The 23,419-nt window shown below is 41.9% G+C and overlaps 1 protein-coding gene across 2 annotated transcripts in view; it reads left to right on the top strand.

Annotated features, from left to right (window-relative positions):
• The first annotated feature begins 3,754 nt into the window (after positions 1 to 3,754).
• GABRB2 (gamma-aminobutyric acid type A receptor subunit beta2) overlaps positions 3,755 to 23,419 on the top strand; it is a 218,564-nt gene continuing 198,899 nt past the window's right edge. For both annotated transcript variants that reach the window (XM_075009449.1, XM_075009450.1), the window contains exons 1-3: positions 3,755 to 3,889; positions 3,993 to 4,084; positions 4,977 to 5,044. In XM_075009449.1, the coding sequence (XP_074865550.1) occupies positions 3,813 to 3,889; positions 3,993 to 4,084; positions 4,977 to 5,044 (237 nt within the window). In that variant the 5' untranslated portion in view covers positions 3,755 to 3,812. The remainder of the gene's footprint in view (positions 3,890 to 3,992; positions 4,085 to 4,976; positions 5,045 to 23,419) is intronic.

Genomic DNA, 23,419 nt, shown 5'->3' with positions numbered 1-23,419 from the left:
CCCTGTTTCTAGTCCTGATGTCACATGATATTAGACTCTAAATCTTTCCATAATCCAGCACTGAATATTGCTGTCTCTGGACCTCATCTTTATTTTTTATCTGATTCACATTTGGACAGGAAAGAGCCATATTTTAATAGCAGTCCAAGAAACAATAATACCAGACAGCTGAAAATAACTTAGGGAATTCGATACATGAGATGCACTTTGAAAATAAATCTTTATGAGTGAAGACACAAGTCCACAATCAATGCTTTTTACTATGAGAAACCCATTGCCTATAATGTGGTTGCAGGAAAAAAAACCCTCATATCATACATACAGGGCTTATTTTCTGCTGGTACAGTCAACCTTTGCATAACTCAAATTTTCATGCAAGTCAAGGGGAGCCAGGAGCCAGGCTGCAGCCTGGTTCTCAGGCTCCCCTGGCTTGCAGGAGCTGGGAAACTGACCAGCCCCTAAGGGTTGGTCAGTTTCCTGGCTCCCAGAGTGGCAGGGAGACAGGAACCAGATGGGTGGGAAACCAGCTGAGTATGGTCTCTCTCTCTTTTTTTTTTTTTTTACAAAAAAGGCATATATCTGACAATAAAGGATTCATTGTATAAATGCACGTCCACCAACTATTTTGATGGCCATTTTTCAAGTGAGTTGAAAGTGAAGCATTTCAGCTGTGAGAGAACAGATGCCTCCTCTGGTTAACAAAGCATCCATCATGCACTTTAAAAAAATCTTATCTCTCAATCTTTAACAGAAAAAAAAGTGGCATTGCACTGTTACAAATTGCCAAAAAATTTACTCAAGCATGATTAGTTGTAGAATAAATACATAGGAAATTTCAGTGCTTCTGAGAATTCTTCTAGCCTGTTAACCTAATCAAGTGCATAAGTGTGAATTCTCCCCATACCATAACTACAACTACCATAGGAAAGATCCTCTCAGCAAATATATTAACACTTTTCCCTTCTGTGGCTCTTCAGAAATAATTTGTGTCTAATATTTTTCAGATCAAGGAAAAACAACTACATACACAAATCACATGAAAAGCTCAAATTTTGGTGGCAAGTATCAGAGAGGTAGCTGTGTTAGTCTGTACCTTTGAGAACAACAAGAAGTCTTGTGGTACCTTATAGACTAACAGATATTTTGGAGCATAAGCTTTATGTTCCAAAATATCTGTTAGGCTATAAGGTGCCACCAGACTTCTTCTTGTTCTCAATTTTTGGTGGGTTACATTTGAGGGTTGGAGTGGCAGTGAGCTGTTCAAACCTCCCTATTTCCTGTGAATATATTCATGGTGTGAGCGTAGTACAGAGTGTATTAACTGTCTGAGTGTAGATCTGTGTCTTTTGCAGTTGGAATGGAGACTGCGCTAAAAGGATTTCTGTGTTACCTAATGAATATTTTGAAGGGCAACTGGAAATTGTTTTGACTCCACAAGGTTTGACTCCGATTCTATCCACTTACTCACCATCAATATCTGTACATTGGTTACATTTTTAAAGCCACCAGCAGAATTCTGTGAAATGGTGCTGGGTTTTGCATTCATGTCCCTTTTCTTCCTTTGCATCCTCACCGTTTCTTCGAAGGCTCTTAAGCTTTACTCCTTCTCCCAGATCATACCTGAGCTTTTACTCTCTGCAGGCAGCCAGGGCCAGCTCAGTTGCCTTCCTGGTCCATGCGCCTCACCAAACAAAGCAAGCAGTACTGTAGCATCTTAAAGACTAAGAATTTTACTTATTAGGTAAGGACCTTTGCTGGGAAAGACCCACTTCTTCAACTTACCCAGGAAAGCTCCTTACTGAGAACTTACGTGGTTAGGCGTTAAGGTGCTACAGGACTGCCAGCTTTGTTTTGCGAAGATACAGAATAACACGGCTGCCCTCTGAGACTATTATCATGCTCCTCACCTTACTCCACTGCTCCTTTACGTGCCTCTTGCTCAGGCGCCTTGCTGGGGCAGCCCGTCTAGCTGGATCCCCGGGCCCCTTGTGTCCTTGGACAGCGGCACTCACAGCCACAGCCCCTCTCCTCCTGCTCCCCGTTCACACACTACACAGCCCCGAGGCCCGCTTCACGCGTTGCCTGGCATCACGTGGCTCTAGCCGAGCCCGGGGCTGGCGCATGCTGCCGCCGCAGCTCCGCTCTTCTCCCTGCTGCGCCTCCAGCGGGCCAGGGGGCCGGTGCCGAGCTGCAGTGGCTGCCCACGGACCCGGGGAGTGTGCTCCCCCTTCCCGCGGGCTCAGCGAGCTCTTGCGTCAGTGCGCGAAACAGAACTACGCGTCCAACACTCCCCGCCCCCCCCAGTCCGGGCGATCGCAGGGTGTGCTTGGTGGCCGGGATCTGCATGCGTGGGAAATGGCCTGTGGCGTGGGGTTTAAACCAGCCCCCTTGCTCGTTGCGTTGGGGCGGAGGGGGCTGGTTTAGCAGCCAGTGCACTGATGTACCTTTATTGAGGGGAATTCGGAGGCTTGCAAAGCCTCTCTCTGGCACGGCTCACCTCTCGGTGTCCATCACTCCTCCCCGCTCGCTTTGCAGCGTATTAAATATTGCTTTGGTGTGAAGGGAGTGTGCCCGCCTAATTCCCTTCCCCGTGCAGTTCAGGCCAGGCAAGGACGCGTGCACACCCCAGATCCGTTCAGTGAAGCAACACAGATCCACGGCTGCAACTGGGTATTTGGAGGAGGAGGAGGAGGTGTAAAAGGAACCACAAGGCGCGGGCAGATTTGCAAGGAATAATTTAAATCCTCCCCTCCCTCCCCCCCCTTTCTTCTGCTCAGGATTTAAATGTCATCAAAACATCCTCAAATCAGTTTTGTGCTCGTCTCCGCTTTCTTCCCAAGCGTTGATTCCGCCCAGCACTGCCTGGCAGCAGCTGCCGTTTCCCCGAGAAAGGTAAGGTGGGTCTCGTGAGTGGCCACGCACCGGCTCCGGAATGCTCCTTAAACAACCTAGATTTCTTCTCAGGGGAGCCGGGCACCCCAGCCCCCTTCCGCAGCCCGCTAAGCAATGTGCATTCCCTGCTAACGCCCACCCTCTCCAGCCATTTGCTCTGTAGGGACCCCGCTGAAACAGACCGGGGGGCGCGAGCTTCGATCACCCACCCCGCTTTCGTGCATGGCCGGGAACGTCACGAAGCGAGCGCCCCCCCAGCTCCCCGCTCGTCTGACCTCGGAACAGCTGCTGCCAACGTTCGAATCCCTCCTTACCAGCCCCCGCTCGTCATCCTTTCTTGCTCCCCCAGGAAGATTACTATAGGCCACCCTCTCTCCCCTCCCCCGTGAGAATCCCAGCTCCTTTCCCTACTCCTCTCCTTTCTCTGGGACTGCTCTCAGGGGGCGGAAAGTTGAGCTAGCCCCCCGCCCCCGCGTCTGCCTCTCGCACCATACGCCCGATTTGCATCCCCGGGTTTTTAAAAAACCCTTTCCCTCTCTGCTTCCAGTCGGCTTCTGCACATGCCCGCCCCCCCCGCCCCATCAGCTAGGTTGCAAACTGCTGCATCCTGCAACTCCTGAAACTTCCCTGCTTGCAGTCGGTTATATGCTGGTGTTCTGTCCTAAAGAAAAGGACCATACAAAGACACTTGATCCTTCTGTGGGGTGACTCTTTTAAATAATGCTTTTTCTTCTTCCCCTTTAATTTTTTTTTTCTGGGGCAAGGAAATTTGTTCCATCTCCAGCAGCAACCACTGCTCCTTTTGATGTTGTGGTACGCCGTGCGCATGCGCCTCACATTAGAATTACTGCACTGGCCAGAATAAGTTGGATCTCTTCTGCTCTTCAGTGAAACCCTAAATTATATCACAAGCTAAAGGGATGTTGAGAGTCCGGAAAAGGGGTTGCGTTGGGATTTGGTCATTCTTCTTAATAATAGCCATGGTTTGTGCCCAGAGGTAAGTGAGCGAGCAATCGCTTTGCTTTGCATTGTATCGCTGCTGCTACCCGAATGGAGAGGCTGATTCTGAGACATAAGAACAATGTATTATTGTTTTTTAGTGTCAATGACCCAAGCAATATGTCGCTGGTAAAAGAGACCGTGGATAGACTGCTGAAAGGCTATGACATTCGGCTGAGGCCAGATTTTGGAGGTAATTTCATTGCTTTTTGAAGAGGCTATTTTCCAGACCCAGGCTGTGTATCCGGTGTGTGTGTGTTTTTAAACGTGTTGTGGGTGCTGCTGCCCCTTTTGAGGGGGGTGTGTGTGTGTGTTTGCCATTTTCTCAAGATGATCCAAAGTTAAGCCTATTGTCACTCAATTTTCTAAGCCCAGCATGCTCTCAATGCGATCAGTGAGTCAACCTCTCCTGCATCTCTGTAATCGGTCTCATCTGTGTGAGCGTGTGCTGAGAACTTATTAACCCGTGAGCAAACCATCGGTTCATTGGCTTTATTGAGATGCAAATGGGTTAAGTTTGTCCACCGTTTTTTTTCCTCTGGAGCCTGAGGTGTCTGTGGGCACAGTTACTATTTTTGAGTACAAGATGTGTTGGGCACTGACACGGAAAATGCCACTTAACCCAACGTGTGCTGCGACTTTGAACTAGTTGGGTGCCTAAATGTATGTGTGTATGTGTGTGTGGTGGGGGAGGAGGGCTCTATAAGGCATAAGGCCGGGCATAACCCATTTGAATCTCAGGTGAGATGCATCTTGCCCAGTATTCAGGTCGCATGTGCCGAGTAGAAAGAATTAAAAGATGCAGGTGCAACCGAGGCTGCTTTTCCCCTTCCCTCGGGTACCGCTCGCAATGGGCTGATGCGATAATCGGTGTGCATCGGGCCCGTGAGGAACACGTGTGTGCATGCTGCATGAAACATGCCACAGATGACGGCGAAGGCAAAGGGGGAAGGAGAGCAGTTTGGATGGTCCCATCGCTCATGCTCTCTCCCCCCGCCCCCCTCCCTTGATTAGTCTTAATACAGCTGCTAAGAATGAGTTTAGTCCTCAGAGATCACAGTGCGGACCGTTTCGTTGGTTTGCAGGTCCCCCAGTGGCTGTGGGCATGAACATAGACATTGCCAGCATAGACATGGTCTCAGAAGTCAATATGGTGAGTGAGTGGGTTTTTTTTTACCTCCCTGTCCTGAAAACTGTGGTCATATGATGCTCGTCTGTTTATTTCTCATCTGGCTCCGTCGTGCATTGGCTGGCAGTCCCCGACAGGTGATCAAACCAAACATAACTCCCCCCCCCCCACGCCCAAACTCCTGTTATTCTTTGCGTGCATTATACGCCTGTTACACACTAGTTCCACACTTTGGCATGACAAGACGCTGAACAGGGGCCACCTTTGCCAGCTCCATACAGCAAAGGGATCCAGCGCAAACCTGCGTGCAGATTTTTCGGAAGTGGCACAAAAAAAATCGACAACCAAATGGATTGGAAGGGGGGGGGATGTGTCGGATACAGGGCTGCTCAGCCCCTCCCCCCATTTAATACATGAAGTATCTGCAATGTAGACAAAGGGATTGTTTTTGTATTGTGAGTCACAACATGTCCAAAGCTTGTGCCGTTTATTGACAGTCTTCCTGGTTGGTGGCTACCCCTTCCGACGTGCAGAAAGCGCTTTTGAGTGGGCGCTTGAGTTTGGAGTCAGTGGAGCAACGTTCGTCTTGTTTTGCTTCATACTGGAGCGCCCCCTGCTGACGGCACGGTTCCACTGCGTCCGAAAGACATTCTTCACCCAACAATTTAACGCTATATAATATACTAGGGGTGATTTTAAAGAGCTTAAATGGCAGGGTTTTTTTTTCCTGCGATTCGTGTCTGTTGGGTCGCAAAGGGACCTGCAAATACTTCAGTTAGCGAGGCCGCGTTGGATTGCTTGCATATTATTACATAAAATGAGCTGTCTTGCAGTTACAAGACCTACTTGCTTCTTTATAAAACAAGCCAGCAGTCATGTAGGACTTGAAGGACTAACAAAATAATTTATTAGGTGATGAGCTTCCCTGGAACAGACCCAGTTCTTCAGATCTATAGCATTCCCAGTCCAGACTGACAGTTATATAGTACAGAGGTCCAAAAAAAAAATAGAAATAACTTTACAGTGCCACATGACTGCTGGTTTGTTTTGTTAGAATTCAGACTAACACAGCTACCTCTCTGTTGCTTTTTCATGTGCCAGTCATTGAAACACACTTAAATGTGTGGAGGCAGTTTGTGAGCTGGGTAGAGAACTAGGTCTCTAGGAAATCCCAGTCAGATTTCCTTATGCTTGATCGCAAACTAAACTATATATGGAATCACACTGTGGTAGTATATCTTGTGTTTTGGATGAAGTGATGGCCAATTGATACCTAGTACAGAAATGCCCTGAAGCATTGTGCTTTACCTCACAAATTCCTGTAGATTATGTGGGTAAGAATTGAGATCAAATGGAAGTTTTGCTCAGACTTGTTTTGCTATGGAAGCTAGTTTGGTTTTTTTTTTTTGTTTTTTGTTTTTTTCTTTTTAAATAAAGTGAGTTGCTTTAAATACAAACTACACACACAAAATCATGCCCAATTACTTTGTTATGTAAACAAAACTATTCCAGTACTCTTTCTTAATAGTCTGTACTTAATAAATGATTAACCTACTAAAGGATAATAAGAACTAAATAATTAGTGTGTTTTGCTTCCATTATTTTGGGCTCTAAGGAACTGTTGAGAAATCAGCAGCACTCCTGAAATTAACAGGAGGAGGAGTCAGACTGAACTTTCCTTGTAAACACTTTGCTTACATGTAAATATTATGGGCCAGTCTTACCTTACCTTCAGCTTTATTTGGTTAAGGGTGCTGGTTTTGGCCCTGTGTCCTGGGCTACTTACTGCAGAATGGTGACATACAGACATAAAACATGGAGCAATGAAGGTAACATGGTAAAACTTGCATTAGTGAAATCTATAGGCTGGGAAGGTGATAAGCATCTTGTTTAAAAGCAAATTGTCCAAATTGCTGGTGCACAACTTTACAGGAAAAAATATTTTTCAAAAATGTTAAGCATATGCCACTTTGCACTATCTTGACCTGCATACCTATTAAAATGTAGATCTGATCTGAATTAAAAATGCTTTGCAGCCTAAATAATGTGGTCTAGTGCACTAAGCCACCATTTGTTAGTTATTTCTATACTTGAAGGTTTTCTGTAACTTACAGAAAATGGTTCATAATATAAAATGGTAACATTGGGATTATACGAATAATACCTTTTTGGTTTTGGAAGACTTGTTAGTAGAGAGCTTGGTCCTGCTGTCACTGAAGGCAATGGTTAAGTTCCAAGCAACTTTTCTGGGAGCAGAATCAGTTCTTAAGTATTATATTTTAAAGCAGCTTTCTAGAATATAATCTAAAATATCTTTACAGTGTACTTCTACCTTTTTTATCATGTGATAGTGAGCTATGTTCTGCTTGGAAAGTTCAGGTGCAAAAGAAAGAAAATTGTGTTTTATTTTAAGCTGATTTCTTGTAATGAAATCTGTGAATAACAGCTACGGTATACATGGAGTCTTTATAAACATCCATTAGCTATTTGAGGGTGGTGAGTTTCTTTTGCCAGAGCTGTGAGCTAGAACTGGAATGGTTAGTATTATCCCCCAAAATGTCCGCAAAACTAAACATTGATGCCAAACTGTTTTTTTTCTCTTTTCTAAGGGGGTACTGAAAAATTATAATGTCACCCCAGTAACATGTTGTTTTGAAATTTTTTTTGTGGGGTCTTGAATATTTTACATTTCTGTAATGAAAAGTTTTATTTTGAGTCTGTTTTCCTACCTGTAGACTTTCAGGTGATTATACTGAAGTCAATGGACAAGTTCCCATTGACTTCAGTTGAAAACAAATTATTGTTTATATGTATCTAAAGCTTGCACTAACTTTAATGGGAGTTAGCAGTTTTGCCTACAAGGGAGACTACACAACCTTGGACAGTACTATGAGAAGATCTCTGACGACTCCAATATGAACTTAGTTTAAGAATCCCATCCTCTCCTAGAGCTAGACACACATGTTCCCTTCCACAGTCAGAAACTTTTTCTATCATCTGCAGTAAGTCAGGCTTTGCAGTTGCCTTCAGAATAACTCCTCTCATCATTAAAAACATTAAACCTGGAATCAATTAATTTACTTTTGACCTTTCCTAATCAGAAAGCTGAACATACATACATAAGCAGAAATTGCATTTTCAAAACCTCTTGATAAAAGGTGTATATGTACTTTTTTGCCTATAGGAGCACACAAAGGGACCCACAAATACTTTACGTTCCAGCTCCAGGCTGTAGTGAATGAACATAAAGGGAAGTAGTAAGCCCTTCAGATGGATTTGTAAATTGATAGCTATCACGTCTGAATTTCCTTTCAGTGTTCATACTTTACACAGGAGTAAATTCTTCAGGTAATGTTTTAGTGCAGCACAATAATAATCTTAAATAATTACACTGAATCCATTCTGCTTTGTATCCTATATTACCATTGTTGAGAGAATGATTTGTGCCAGTCATGCTGCATTTTTCCTTTAAAGTTTCCTGGTGCAGGTGAAAGTTGAAAATAAACACCAAGAGGTGTAACAGCTACTTAAACCAAAATGATTTTCCTGTCATAATAAATTTTGCATTACATAAGATGTTCTGTATCACCGTGAGCCTGATAAAACATTCTCAGGAGAGTCTCCAGGTGTTTGTTACTGTATTTGAATTTCCTTCTCAGCATCCTTTTTCTCTAGTACTAATCAGACTCATTAAGATAATATCTCCAGAGGGCTTAATAGTCTATTTTTAAATAACTAATGCTAGCTTGAGATGTCAGATTTTCAAATCTTCACCCTCTTGATTAATAATTGGAGCAGAGACTTTGACACTGGCACAGCAGATAGGATTCTTTCTCCATCCCACCAATATCTCCATTATTTTTAGAAACAAACTTTAACCTACAAATTTGTTTGTAAACACAGAAGGAAATTTGGGATATATTTTTCCTCTATGGCTTTCACTGTGTCCTCCATAGCATATTCTGCCTTTGTTCTGCTTGTTGATATTCTGTGCATGATATACTGCTCTCATAGGAGAATATTGGTCTAGAATTATATTTCAAATTTTGGTTTGCTTTTTTAAAATAGGCGGAAACAACTTGTGTGTGTGTGTGTGTATGACTCTTAGAGGTTTCTGATACAGAATATCCTAAAAGGAGAGCGAAAAATGCTTGATATTATTTATCCCAATATTAGTTTTACTTTTTAAGTGTTGTAGGATATTTAACTGAATTATAGCTATTTATTCATAGTGCTGTGAGGAACATGGACTCTAACAAATGACTTGGTTCAAAATATGCACTTGTATATAATTTTAAAGAGCAACAGTATTATGTGTATATTGGTTTATGGCTTTAGTATACATGCATGGAGCGACATTAACACAATAGACTGGTTTGTCTTATTGGAAGTCATGACTGTATAATCCTTCCTTTGAGAAAGAGTTACAGGAGACAAAAGCAATGTTATAGTCTACAGGATACAATTCACTTCTGATAATCTGCTGAAGTTTTTACAACATATCCTAATAGCATCTCAGCTCTTCAGAGAATTAAGTTATATTACAAACTCTGTAATCAAAGTACCCCAGACTTGTCTACTAAATACAAAGTAGGATGCTGATAGATCAGGATGCAGTGATCTCAGGACTCTGCTGGTACACTTTTCTTGGTAAGATAAAGCACTACTCTGCTAATGCACCTCAGGCATTGAGTTTTCAGCAGAAACTCACCACTGTGTTCTCTTAAAATCTACCCCACTTCCTTGAGGTGTTCCACGCAGAGAGCAACAATAGAGGAGCAACAGAGACAGGCTGGTGTTATGAAGATAGTCAAGGGCTTTCAAACTTCAGAAAGTCAGAAATTGCCTTTGGGTGTATGGTAGGAATGGGGAGCCAGACCGAAGAGAGATGGGTAAAGGGGGAGAGAGCTACTGTACTGGGGTCACCCAAAGGTGTATAATCTCTCTGCAAATAAAGTGAAACTGGACAGGGCAGGACCCCAGTGAACATAGAATCCTAGAACCCTAGAACTGGAAGGGATCCCAAGAGGTCATGGAGTCCAGTTGCCTGCCCTCTCTGTAGGACCAATCACTATCTAGACCATCCCCAATAGGAGTCCATCTAACCTGCTCTTAAATATTTCCAGCAATGGAGATTCCACAACCTCCCTATGTAATTCATTTTAGCGCTTAACCACCCTGACAGTTAGGCAGTTTTTCCTAATGTCTTATCTAAACCTTCCTTGCTGCAGTTTAAGCCCATTGCTCCTTCTGCTATCCTCAAATTTCTTGCAATGGGACTGACAGATAGATCAGGGATAGGAGGGATGATTTGCTTGTGTGGGAAAGATTTAGGGAAGATGTGTGGTGGGTAATGTTGATAAAGGGAAAGGCAAGAGGGTGGAGTCAGATGAACCAGGAAAAGACAGAACAAGTAAGGGACAGAGCCCTAATAAAGGAAAGAGAAAAAGAGGAAGAATAGGAAAAGAAGGAAGATGAAAAACATGAGAGGAAAAGAAGAAAGATATATCAAGCAGTAGGGAAAAACACTTGGAATATTTTTTCTGCTGGCAATATCCCCTCTTCTAATTTGCGTATAGGAGATGCTGTCAAGAGCAAGAGTGGTAGAGCATGGCCATTTCACATGTCCTGATATATGGCATCTAACCGTCAACATTAAAGCCACATGTTGGGAGGTTGTCACTTTCTCAGGTTTTGTACCACAAGATTGCTCTTTTCTGGTTTATTATTTCTGCAGTGACTTGGGCTTGCATGGAATTGTACTGACAAATGATGATGGTCTTTTCCCAAACAGTTTTCTGTCTGAGTCTCACGTTCAAATATTTCTGTAGATAAATTTAGATCTTTTGCGCTCTCAAAATGATCTTGAATGCCCGCCCCTGCTGGCTATGCATGACTATTGAGACAAAAGGTAGCAACTCCTCTGAATGCAGAAGTAGAACATGGCAAACTGTCTTATTAAATAATGAATTTGGTTCTTAATATTGAGGTTAGCCATTATTCGTTTTGAATAGTGTCATGAGTACTTGAATTTTTTGGATAGCACAGGGGTCAACAGAAGGTGCCTCTGTATGAAGGGCAAACTAGTACAGTGCCCTCACTTAGGTCTGTAGTACAAAACCCCAGAAGGAGCTCAACTGATGGTACCTTATAAGGTGTGAATCCATGAGCACCTGGCCCCAAAGTGAGATTGCTGCCCTAAGTGTTCTGTGCATGGGTTAAGCTTTGTGAAATGGATACATGTGAAGTGCACACATTACAATGTAAAATGTGGTATTGAAAACACCTACATAGGAAGTGAGTTAAGCTTTACAAATGCATTCTAACCCCTTCTATCTTCAAATGGCTGATATGTTAGCTTCCACCTCTGTGCTTTTCCCCACTACTGTAGACAGGAAGCATTTGTTCTTTCAGCTTAAAAAAACAAATCCAAATTATAGTTGTGGTTCAGCATTGTACTATTTAATTAAGAAAGGAGGCGTGAAAGAGATACAAATAAAGGAAAGTATTTAATGGCAAAGAAGCTACAGAGACGTGCTACTGTGAACTGGAAGAAAATCCCCATAAGTTAGAAAGGATGAAGTGTGGTAGATATACTCTTTATGCTGTTAGCAGCAACCCACTTTATAAATGCTCTTTGGAATGGGCTGTCTTTGTGTGCTTGATCTGAACGTCAGCGTGTACCCTTCTTCTACACATACTATGTTAAATAGGGAAGCCCTGACTTTTCTCCTCCCCCTCACCCAAAGTCCTGATGGTGTTCCTTTGGCTTTCTAGGGTGTGTTCTTTTTGACTTTGTGGGCTTAGACAAGCACTGAGGTTATTCACACTGCTACCTGAGCACTTCAGCATGAGTCTGATTGTGATGTGAGAACTGCTGCAGTTTTGTCTTTGTTTTGCCATGTAGACATACCCACAGAGACTTGGGCAGAGTTTCAGAAATGCACTTTAGTAAATGCACGACTTGTAAATCTTGAGTCCACAGAAGGGTGCCTCTTACAGTGGAATAACCAGCTTCTATTTATATGTGTGGCCTTTGTCCTGACCTTTGAGGAAGGAAGTGTCCAGTTCAATGGCCTCAAGTAGAAGATTTTCTTGCTCAGTTGGACCCTACAGACTTGTTGTCCCGTGTGTAAAAGAAATTGCAGTATCTATTCCCATTCATTTCTCCACTGAAGTCAGTCAGGTGCTGTCTGAGTGTAGCAGCCCATATTGTGTGCAAGAAATTGCAGTATCCTGAGACTTAAGACATACAAGTCAAGGATTTTTAGTAATATTATTGTTCATTTTAAAGTGAATGCAGTGTCTCTTTAAAATTGTCCCCTGAAAAGCAACTGACTTCTGATATGATTTTCTTTGCTTTCCTTTAACAAATTAAACATGCTGCGCTGGTCATGGCTTTTTCTACGCTGCTGTGTTTCAGTCTTTTTTCAGTAGAATTTTATTTTAAATCAATCACTTTGGCTTTATTTTTGAGACCAATGGATAGTTGCCAGATATTTAAAGATTGCCTTGGAGATGATCTCCACAACTGAGTTAATAATTACTGCCATCTTGTCACTTGTTCACGCTTATAAATAAATACTTTAACTAATTTGGCTTCTGCCAAAGAAGCGAAGCTGTATTTGTCTTTGCCATGTTTTATGGACAATGTCTCAGAGTGCTAAATAGTAAGAAAGGTCACTGTTATTTGCTAGTATACGGCTTGCTGTATTTCTTAACTTCTTTATTGGCAATCGCATAAGAGTCTAACATAGCTGTGGCAGAATGAAAAATCAGGCTCTACAAACATGCCACTTACCAGTTTTAAAGAAGTATCTGTAGTTGTGTTAGTGCTTCCTTGTGGAGCTAGAGTTAAGAGTATTCCATGACAAAAGCCACTCGCTTTTTCTGTGGTTTATAGTTCAGTTTTCAGTACTCAGCTGGGATGAAACTTGGTATGAAAAGGTGTGAGAGCAGATATAATGCTTACTTGCCTGCCTCAATGAGGCCAGTGAAATTACTTTTGTGAATAAGGAGAGCAGGATATGGCCCTTTTTGACAAATCCATAAAGGGGTGCTTTTCTTTGTTTTTATACCTCCTCTTTGAAATAATAATAAAAAAAACAACCTGTTATATTTTGAGCAAAATTGTAAGTCAAGCATTTTATTCGTTTTTCGTTTTTCTTAATGTTCAAAAACAGGCTAAGATGTAATTGAACTTGTAATTAAAATGCATATTAATATAGTAATCTTCATACTCTGGATTGACAAAAAGATAAGCAGCACAGAAGAAGCCTTTGTACTTTATTATGATTACTCTTCAGTACATATCTATAAGCATTCCCACAAAAATATTACCAAAAAAAGAGCGGTAACCACTCATGTAAAGAAACAGTGACCACCAAAATGATGATAGGACATTAAGGGAAATACTGGTATTTGTATGCTGATGGTCATTTGGAGTTCCACTTATGGCAAAGGGCTAGATTATCAAATGAAGTAGCCTAAATTATGTCTGCAAACATATTTGCATGTTGCTTAAGGTGCATAGACATTATTTAGATTCGCAAATGATGAAGGCTGTTGAAATCACTGGATATATTCCTCTTGGCTTTGGATTGGGCCCTATTTGCACGTCGAGGTACATTTGGGGGCCTGATTCTGACTGTGAACATACAAATGTGTATGCTTGTTACTGTCAGCCTTTACTAATAGTGTGGTGCTATGGTCAAAATTCAGTCCTCCGAGACACAATGTGAAACACTTCAGTGGGCTAGCACAAGCTTGACTGAAAGCAGAGTTTGTACGTCATGTCTTAGGGCTTGTTTACACTTAGCACCAGGTTGATGCACTGGCGGTCAATCTTCTGGGTTTCAACTTCATGTGCCTGATAGGGCTGTGCTAAATTGAATGCTCAGGGTGCTGCATTGGTCCTGGTACTCTTCTCAGTCATGCGGATTAAGGGAAGTTGATGGCAGAGTTTCTCCTGTTTACCTTCGGAGGTGGGAATGGTGCACAAAATTGGTTCAAGTTATGTTGACTCCAGGAATGCAATTCAGGTAGTTGGAGTTGCATCTCTTATGTCAGTTTTGTCCCTTAATGTAGGCCTGGCCTTACTGGCTACGTCTACACGTGCACGCGACATCGAAGTAGCTTATTTCGATGTAGCGACATCGAAATAGTCTATTTCGATGAATAACGTCTACACGTCCTCCAGGGCTGGCAATGTTGACGTTCAACTTTGACGTTGGGCAGCACCACATCGAAATAGGTGCTGCGAGGGAACGTCTACACGCCAAAGTAGCACACATCGAAATAAGGGTGCCAGGAACAGCTGCAGACAGGGTCACAGGGCGGACTCAACAGCCAGCCGCTCCCTTAAAGGGCCCCTCCCAGACACACTTGCACTAAACAACACAAGATCCACAGAGCCGACAACTGGTTGCAGACCCTGTGCATGCAGCATGGATCCCCAGCTGTCGCAGCAGCAGCCAGAAGCCCTGGGCTAAGGGCTGCTGCACACAGTGACCATAGAGCCCCACAGGGGCTGGAGAGAGAGCGTCTCTCAACCCCTCAGCTGATGGCTGCCATGGAGGACCCCGCTATTTCGATGTTGCGGGACGCGGATCGTCTACACGTGCCCTACTTCGACGTTCAGCTTCGAAGTAGGGCGCAATTCCCATCCCCTCATGGGGTTAGCAACTTCGACGTCTCGCCGCCTAACGTCGATTTCAACTTCGAAATAGCACCCAACACGTATAGCCGTGACGGGCGCTATTTCGAAGTGGGCGCCGCTACTTCGAAGTAGCGTGCACGTGTAGACGCGGCCACTGAGACTCCTGCAGTTAAGAGGTAATGTTTTGAATCTGAATCTTTCCTATACTTTGGGGTTCTGCCATTGCTGTGTATCCTGCAATGATATTTAGATATCCTCTATGTTAAAGCCTATTTGTTTTCACTTGCTAAATACCATTTGATAGAGGCATTCTTTTGGTTAGCTGCTTTCACATATTCCTCCAGCAAAACATCTGTAGTAATGGGGCTTGTCATAACAGTGCAGCTGTATTTATGTGAATTTGTCCTGTGAGAGTTATTGTTTATTTTGATCAAATAGTTTGAAGGCCCCCTGCTCTGTAACAGCCACATTCTGATCTCAGTGATATCTCTGTAGAAAATCATTGGAATCATTCTGCATTAAACAGAGGGGATGCTGAAAGAAGAACTGAGCCCTGCTTGAATTTTAAACAAGTTTTTATTTTTTTGCAACAAGATTAAAGCTGAGTCTGCCAAGATATAATGTATGTTGGGATGATCTGATAAATGGAAATTCAAAGACATCAACTTTTGCAAATATTCTCTTACTTATATTTACTCATTTGCGTAATTAATTAATTAATGCATTTCATTGGATATAGTGACACATAAAACAGCAGTTCAGATTTCAAACTGTGTCTTTCCCTCAGGTAAGATTTGGTGATATACCTGCTCTCCCTAGTGATTCAACTAAGGCATTTTGATAGTAGCAGGAACAAGTCAGACAACAGAATGTAAGCAAAGGGCCATAACTGAAAAGAAAATTTATGAACTAAGAAATATTTTAAGAGTTTTTCTTAAATTTTCTGGCTTGAGAAAGGTGGGCTGAAAACTACAGCAGAATAATATGGGCCAAATTTTCAGAAGTATTATGTAGACATTATTACATTTGCAAATATCTAAGCCCATTTAAGTCAATGGAAAGACTTGCTGACTGTGACATAAGCCCTACTAACACATAAGGCCCGGAGATGAAGTGGCTATATTTTCAGAAATTCTCAGAATCCTACAGCAACCGTTGTTATCGAAAACTTAACTACATTATTTTAAATGGGCACTGCCAGGTCTCTAAAACACTTGAATTACTTTAATTGCCTGAATGGGATCTGAACTCCTTTACAGAACTTCTGCAATTCTGAATGGTGCATTTTTGAAGATGTGCCCTTTAATTTTATTTTGTATTAAATATTTTATGGGATTTTAAATTGTGAATGATTTAGTTGAAGTCACAGATGCTTCTGAGTCTAGTAAGTAGTGAAATATACATTTATGCTATGTAAATGTTGTATTGAGGCCTTTGAAAAGGTATCTTTAAGATTAAATGCATGCTTTCTCACACCCATTTACACAAAGGAGTGAAATAGCTTGAAAATATTATGATCTATAAAAATAAATATCTGTTTTCATTTGCCTCATACTTATTACTCAATAATCTGAAAGTTTTTATGTTTCATCCTGTAAATCTGTAGTTATAGGCTCTTATTACATTATGTATTTTTGATTTAATACACCTAGGCTGTGTCTACATGTGCCCCAAACTTCGAAATGGCCATTTGCATGGCCATTTCGAAGTTTACTAATGAAGCGCTGACATGCATATTCAGCGCTTCATTAGCATGCGGGCAGCAGCGGCGCTTCGAAATTGACGAGCCTTGCAGCCGCGTGGCGCATCCAGACGGGGCTCCTTTTCGAAAGGACGCCACCTTCTTCGAAGTCCCCTTATTCCCATGAGCTCATGGGAATAAGGGGACTTCGAAGTAGGCGGGGCCCTTTCGAAAAGGAGCCCCATCTGGACGCGCCGCGCGGCTGCAAGGCTCGTCAATTTCGAAGCGCCGCTGCCGCCCGCATGCTAATGAAGCGCTGAATATGCATGTCAGCGCTTCATTAGTAAACTTCGAAATGGCCATTTCGAAGTTTGGGACACGTGTAGACACAGCCCTAGTGTCCCAAAAGGAGTTGTTTCACACTATTGTGGAAATATTTCCTATTCGTTTTGGCTCCTGTGGAGCTGTCACCATGCTCAACATTCATTTGTCTTTGGCACACATGTTGAAAACACCAACATAGCTTGAGAACAGTTAGTTTTCATGTGCAGTAAATAGAGGAGGAAAAGAGCACATCATATTTATAAATGAAATGTAACATATTGGAACTAATGGCATCTCTAGTCTACTAATCTTGCAACCCAAGAAACAATCAAAGAAGCCCATCTAGAACTAGCAGTTTCTCTTAAGCAATGTGAAATCTGAGAAATCTCATTCCATTTTACCCTTATGTAGTATTTAAGTTAGCCGTGGATTTTTTCAGTGTTGATGGCTGGGGTCAGAGATCCTCAAAAGAACTGTTTCTCTGATAGGTTTTGGGATGTGGTATTTGTGTCTAGAAATATGCTTCTGCTTGGGTTACAATACTTCAAACTGTTTCTTTTAGACAAGTAACTTGCAAAACACACTGTTTGTTTTAATTTGTTAAAAAGACCCTTTTAAGATTTAGGAACATTTGTAGAGTTAAACATAGCTGAGATCTTCATACCAAGTTTCAGTGAGACTATATTACAGTGGATGATATGTAAGCTCCTGAAAGTAGGTTGTAATGGAAATACTAAGAGGTCCTTACTGAAATCATTCTTAGTTTAAGTGCCTGGAAATGAATACAATTTTCATTGATATATTATAATGTGGAGCAGTGACTACAGTCGTGGAAATTTATAGCGATTTTCAGTTACCTTGCTGCATTAGGAAATTAAGTTAAATGTTGTTCATCCTGTGAAGAAGATTCTGACAATGCCTGAGTATCATGGAGCTCTCATATAAACTTTATTTTGAGGGTTTAAAGTGGTGCTGATTCTGTGTGGGACTGAGTTTCATCCTGTGTGCTCATAATAACATTTGTGGGTGACTAGATGACTCCAGATTTCCAGTGTGGCTCCTTTTACTTCAAGGATATGATGTATGAGTCTGAACTAGGTCAGTAGTGTTCACCAATATAGCTGCCTCATAGCAGCTCGGTGTCTTTTGTGATGGCACTGAGTGATCTCAATATTCACTGTTTAGACAAATGACTGAATCACAAAAAACATAAGGTCCATTATGAATAACAAGTGATCCTGTGGCACCTTAAGCTGGGTCTACACTATGAAGTTCGGTCTACAGAAGTCACTGTTCACAGAGTTTGTCCAACAGAACCTCTGTCTACAGAACACGTCCACACTTAATAGGGGCTCCCCCTGTTGATGCCCTGTGTCGACAGAATGCAGGAGACTGCCAGCCTTCTGTCGACAGAGCAGCCAACTGGAAGTTCTGCAGACAGGGCTGCTAGGTGAACTGGAAGCCCTCTCTATCGGCAGAGGGCCCCTTGGAGTTTCTACGCTATTTTTCTGTCTACAGAAGCGCTATGCCTCAAACTTTCAAGACGTAACTCTTCCGGGGATAAGGTTGTATTCTGTTGACAGATTACAGACTGAATGCATTTGTACTATGGACACTCCCTAGTTTTGTCAACAGAAGGGCTTTTCTGTTTAAAAACAAAAAAACTTAGTAGTTTCAACACTGCTTTAGAGATTAAGAAATTTATTAGGTGATGAGCTTGTAATGCATAAGCCTGGTAAGATCCTATTACTGCACTACATGATTCATTTTGTATGACAAGGACAATTTTCCCACCTTTGATATTTGTAGGAATGAGAGATGTCCAACTTAATTTGCCTCATCAACTGGTTCCACAAGTGAGGTGTAACTTTCTCCCCTTTCTCAACCTCTGCTTCCTGCTACATAAACCCTGGATTCTGTTTTTCCATTTCATTTCATCTGTAGAAGAGGGTTTTACCCATCACAGCTCATGACCTAATACATTTTTAGTCTCTAAGATGCCATGGGAATTGTTTATTATTTGTGAAGCTACAGAGTAAAATGGCTACTGCTGTGAGATAAATGGCCATGGTGGTCAGTTTAATTGGAGAACCTTAAGGAGAGCAGGCAGTCTTGGCATGGGGAAATGAGGTATTTTCTCACTCTTAGGATTGGTTCTTCAGGGTATGGCTACACTTAAATCACAACAGCTGCTTCACTGCAGTGCCAGTGGGAGGGTTTCTTCTGTCAGAAAAGGTAATTTATTTTCCTGAGACAATACAGGCTGCACATCCCTTGTTCAGTATCCTCAGGACCTGACCTGTCCAGAACGAGGGAATTTGCTGGACAATGGGAGGTGTCCCTGCCTCCCCAGCCTGCTGCCCCTCCCTACTGGTGTCTCCATGCCCTACTGGCTCCCCTGTCCCCCCAACTTTGATCCTCTGCTACGTTTCCCTTCAGCTTGGCCTGTGCTGGCCCTGATCACAGTTGTGGCTGGGCTGCTGGTTGTGGCCCCAGTTGTCAGTTCTGTGGAGGCTGGCTTCAGCCCTGGCTAGGTTGTTGGCATGGCCCTAGGCCTGGGGCACTAGGTTCAGCCCTGGCCAGCGTGCCAGCATGGCTCCAGCCCTGGTGGACAAAGCTGGTTTTGGGAGGTGGAACCTGCAGCTAGATTGATGGAAGAATTATTCTGTTTGCGGTGGGGGCTTATGTCAGCTTAACTATTTTCTGAAATGTATAGATTTTTTACACATCTGTGCAATGTAGTTATGCCACCCTAATTTTCTAGTGCAGACCAGGCCTCAGTGTTGGGGTTGAAGCGTGCTAATGAGTAATTAATCTGTCCCATCTGACTACTAGCAATAGTAAACCTGTTCTTCAGATACATGGAAGATGTCAGTCTTTGGCTGTGTCTTTCTGGCATTTTCCACCTCTTTAAATGAAGTAATACAAAGGAACTCTGTGGCTCTGAGTCACAAGACTGAGGTAAGGTGTATGCTAATGAAAGACTTGAGTGTCAAATTTAATTTTGATTAACTTTTTAATTGGATCGACTTTTTGAGAACAAAAAGATGTATCAGCACTTGATATGTCACTTGACATTTTAGTGATGAGACATCTATGCTGTGGTATAGTGTAGCTAGATAACCATCTCAAAGCTCTGTAAAGGCAAGTGATTATCTAAGGCATATTCAAAATAGGATTTCTATCAAAATAAAGATCTTTCTTTGTGGGAAAGTGTTTATTTCCACATTTATCAACTTATGCCAACTCCATAAGCAGATATTTCATATAATCATTTTTTAGTTTGGCTCACTGAGCCCTGCGAAAAATAAAAGATTTTTTTTCACCCACATAATTTATGGAGAAGAATGTACAAAATGAGAACACATTTGCAAATGAACACATGAGCAGGGGTGGAAGTGGAATAAAGGATTCAAATTATTTTCTGCATGCACTTTGACGTGATTTGTATCTACAGTTTTGCCTTGCATTTAAAAGCAAATGACAACCAAAAAGTAAAACTGCATGGATATATCAAACCACAATACAGTAAAAGTGATCATACTTTTGCTGTCATGCAGTTAATTAAATAACGTTTTGACTGCAGTACAGGTAACTATTCTTTTCATTACCTGCAGTACACGTAACTATCATTCTTTTCATTATTTAGTAAGTGAAATGTTATTTGGAGAGAAGGGGGGCAGGCTTGATATTCAAAACAAAACAACTTGCTACCTTAATTTTCCATCTGTTGAATTACTGTACATCAACATCACTATACTTTACATCAATAACACTATACTTTGTAGGTGCTTGCAAATCTTTCCTGCTGTTGCCATTTTTGCAGTTGTTTATAAAGGTGTTTTGCTTGGTAAGTTTATACTCTTGAAAGGCACTTTACTGCACTGAGTATGCAGTGCAAGTTGATTATGAAGTATGTGCTTCTTCCTGTCACTTTGGAGCTTGGTGGAAAAATAATATTTTGAAGGAGAAAATGTGTGTATATTGCATGACGTGAGATTTTTAGGTATGGTGGCAAGGCTAGATTTGCTTTTCTCAAGCTTGAGCCTGCTTCTGGAAACAATCCAAAACTGCAGCTGTCTCATTTTTCCTATTTGCGTTGAGACGTGGCTGATATCTTGTGAGATCTCAGATCTAGTCTTCATCTGACCTTGAATCTGAACCTTGACGTATTCCTCATTTAGTTCCAATTTTTGCTTTCTTGTCCCAACCCCAAACGCAGTACATAAAATTACGTAGATGGCCAAAAGGTTATTTGGCTCTCAGTTAAGCCAAAACACACACATTGTGCCTTTGTGTCTGAGGGGAGAAGAGTTGCCATTCATTTGCAAAAGGATCCAGACCTGCTTGTGGAACTGCAGCAGCATTTTTCAGCGTCGTGCTGCATTTGAATTTCTAGATTTCAGCAAAGTAAGATGCCTTCTGAATCTGGCCTGATTTTGCTCAGCGTAGCAGGGGTACCAGTATTACAGACCATCCCTCAATCTGTAAATGTTGTAACTGAGGATATGTGGAGCAGTGTTTCTTAAACTATGTTCCACAGAATACTGGTGTTATGAGCATAATTTCAGGTGTGCCATGAGCGTTCAGAAGAATACATGGATGGAATATATTTTCCATAATTAAAACTAGATATAATGTTACTTCTTTGTTGCTATGCTATCTGACTAAATTACTTCAGTTTGTTTTTGCGGTATATGTTGCTGTTTGTGGTGATTTAAATTTTTTGTCTGACAAGTTTTTTGAAAAAAATTTCATAGGTGTTCGAGATAATATTATAGTTTGGTGTTTTGTGGTGTTAGAAGGTTTACAAAACAGTGGTGTAAAGAAATTCTCAATGCCTGGAGTAATAGTAGAAGGGCACAACTCTACAGTTGATTGTGCTTATGGAACTCCTGTTGCAGTTAACAAATTTTTTTTTTTGTGTTTGGAGTAGCTTCAGAATCAGGTCCACAGTAGGAAAGGATGGTGCTCATAGTTTTAATTTGGAAATAAAGGCATCAAGTTCTAGTTACTATAAGTTGTCTGTCACTATGAGGGACCAAGGAGGCTGGGTGTGTGGAGATCAATATGAAATCAGACTAACTTCAATATAACTTAATTTCTCAAAAGATGATTGAAATCGAGAGTGGAATGTAGGTGATACAAAAGCTTCATCAAGCTGCCTTCTGCAAGTTCCAGATCCCTCTAAATCCCACAATCACTTCCCCTGTCTGGACAAAATCATAAACAATGGGGACTCAGTGAGTCTTCACTGAGCTTTGTATCAGGTCATAGACTCCCTAATAAATCAAAAACGCAACACCTGCAAGTCAGCAAAGCAAGTACATTATTTACTGAGCTGTTTTCCTACAGGGAATGCAGATTTAAGATGGCTGCAGTCAGCCCGTACTTTATACAGTTGACTGTTAAGGTGAACTAATCAGTCAGTACAAAGACAAAGGGAGTATGAACTGTATCGGTCCCTGTCCCAGCTCTAAAATCAAATTGGGAGTAAACAAAAGTTCCACGTCAGTTCACAATCTTGTACTGCACTTGCAATTCCACAGTAACTTTTTTTACATTTCCGATAAAATGTTCAGTGGTGAGTTTTTGTTCGACTATAGAGTTAACCCCCACGGAATGAGTGAGGTCAATTCCTTTGCTAAGCTGCTGACCAGATGTTGGTGTTGGTTACACAGCTATCATTACAGTGTCCCTCCACTGGCATTACTGAGCTTGGAGTTTGGGCTGTTGTTTCTATTAGCAGCCTCTAGCAACAGCATTGATTAAGGCTAAGAATGTTTCATTGCAACCATGCAGAAGCTGAGAAATGTTGGCATGACATACTCTGAGTACCAACAGAATATAGCCACCACTCCCGTCCTAACAAGAAAGCTCATGTAGATGACCTCATATTTTGGTTCAGTTAGGGGTTATTTTGCCCCAGACAGTTCATTAGCAATTTGTCTGGATTGGCCACACATTTATCAATATGAACTTGGCAGCAACGGAAGGAAGGCAGTCCTTGTGAGAACTAATTCTTCAGATGGGACATGCTCTGTTTCCATGACCACAAATCTTGAGATCATGAGTCCCACTTTAGCTTGCTAGAGCAGGTAATCATGGTCACTGAACTGCTTATGTATATCCATGCATATATGCTCACTCCTTTTGTTACTTCCATTCTGAGTATTCAGGTACTCCTGCATCTGGCTGAGTCTCCATCAGCATTTAACGGTCAACTCTTTTGGAATACATGGGCAGAGTGCATCCCCACGACCTCAGAACCACAACTTAAATTTGGGAGGGTGTGTTCATTCCTGCCACACCAACTGGCACTTGAGTTGACTCCCTCTTCCCCATTTTCTTTTCCTTTTCTCTGGACCAGGTGAGCTATAGCAGCTTAAAATGCTGAGCTTAGTTAACAAGAATAGTCAAAATAATGTCTCATAAAAATTCTTCTCCATTTTTAGTCAAACATTTGTAGAGGTAAGATCAACTTTCTCTTGGATTGGCTATGCCGCTTAGGCTAGATATGCAGGATTGGTTGGCTGGTTTGAGGTGATATTAGGGAGTTGGTAAAACTAGGAAGAATATGATAGATCAAGCACAAGGTTTGGTGGTAAATGTAGTCCAGTGATACAGTAATATGGAATTTTCTCATATGAATCTGAGTGTAGGCACAGTGTAGATATCCTGTTTTAAAATGTTGTTTAAAATAGCGCTTAAGGCAAACACAGCTAATATATCTGAT

Source organism: Carettochelys insculpta, chromosome 15, assembly GCF_033958435.1.
Source record: "Carettochelys insculpta isolate YL-2023 chromosome 15, ASM3395843v1, whole genome shotgun sequence".
NCBI lineage: Eukaryota > Metazoa > Chordata > Testudines > Carettochelyidae > Carettochelys > Carettochelys insculpta.
The sequence above is the reverse complement of the archived record's forward strand: the minus strand, read 5'-3'. Positions and strand labels throughout refer to the sequence as shown.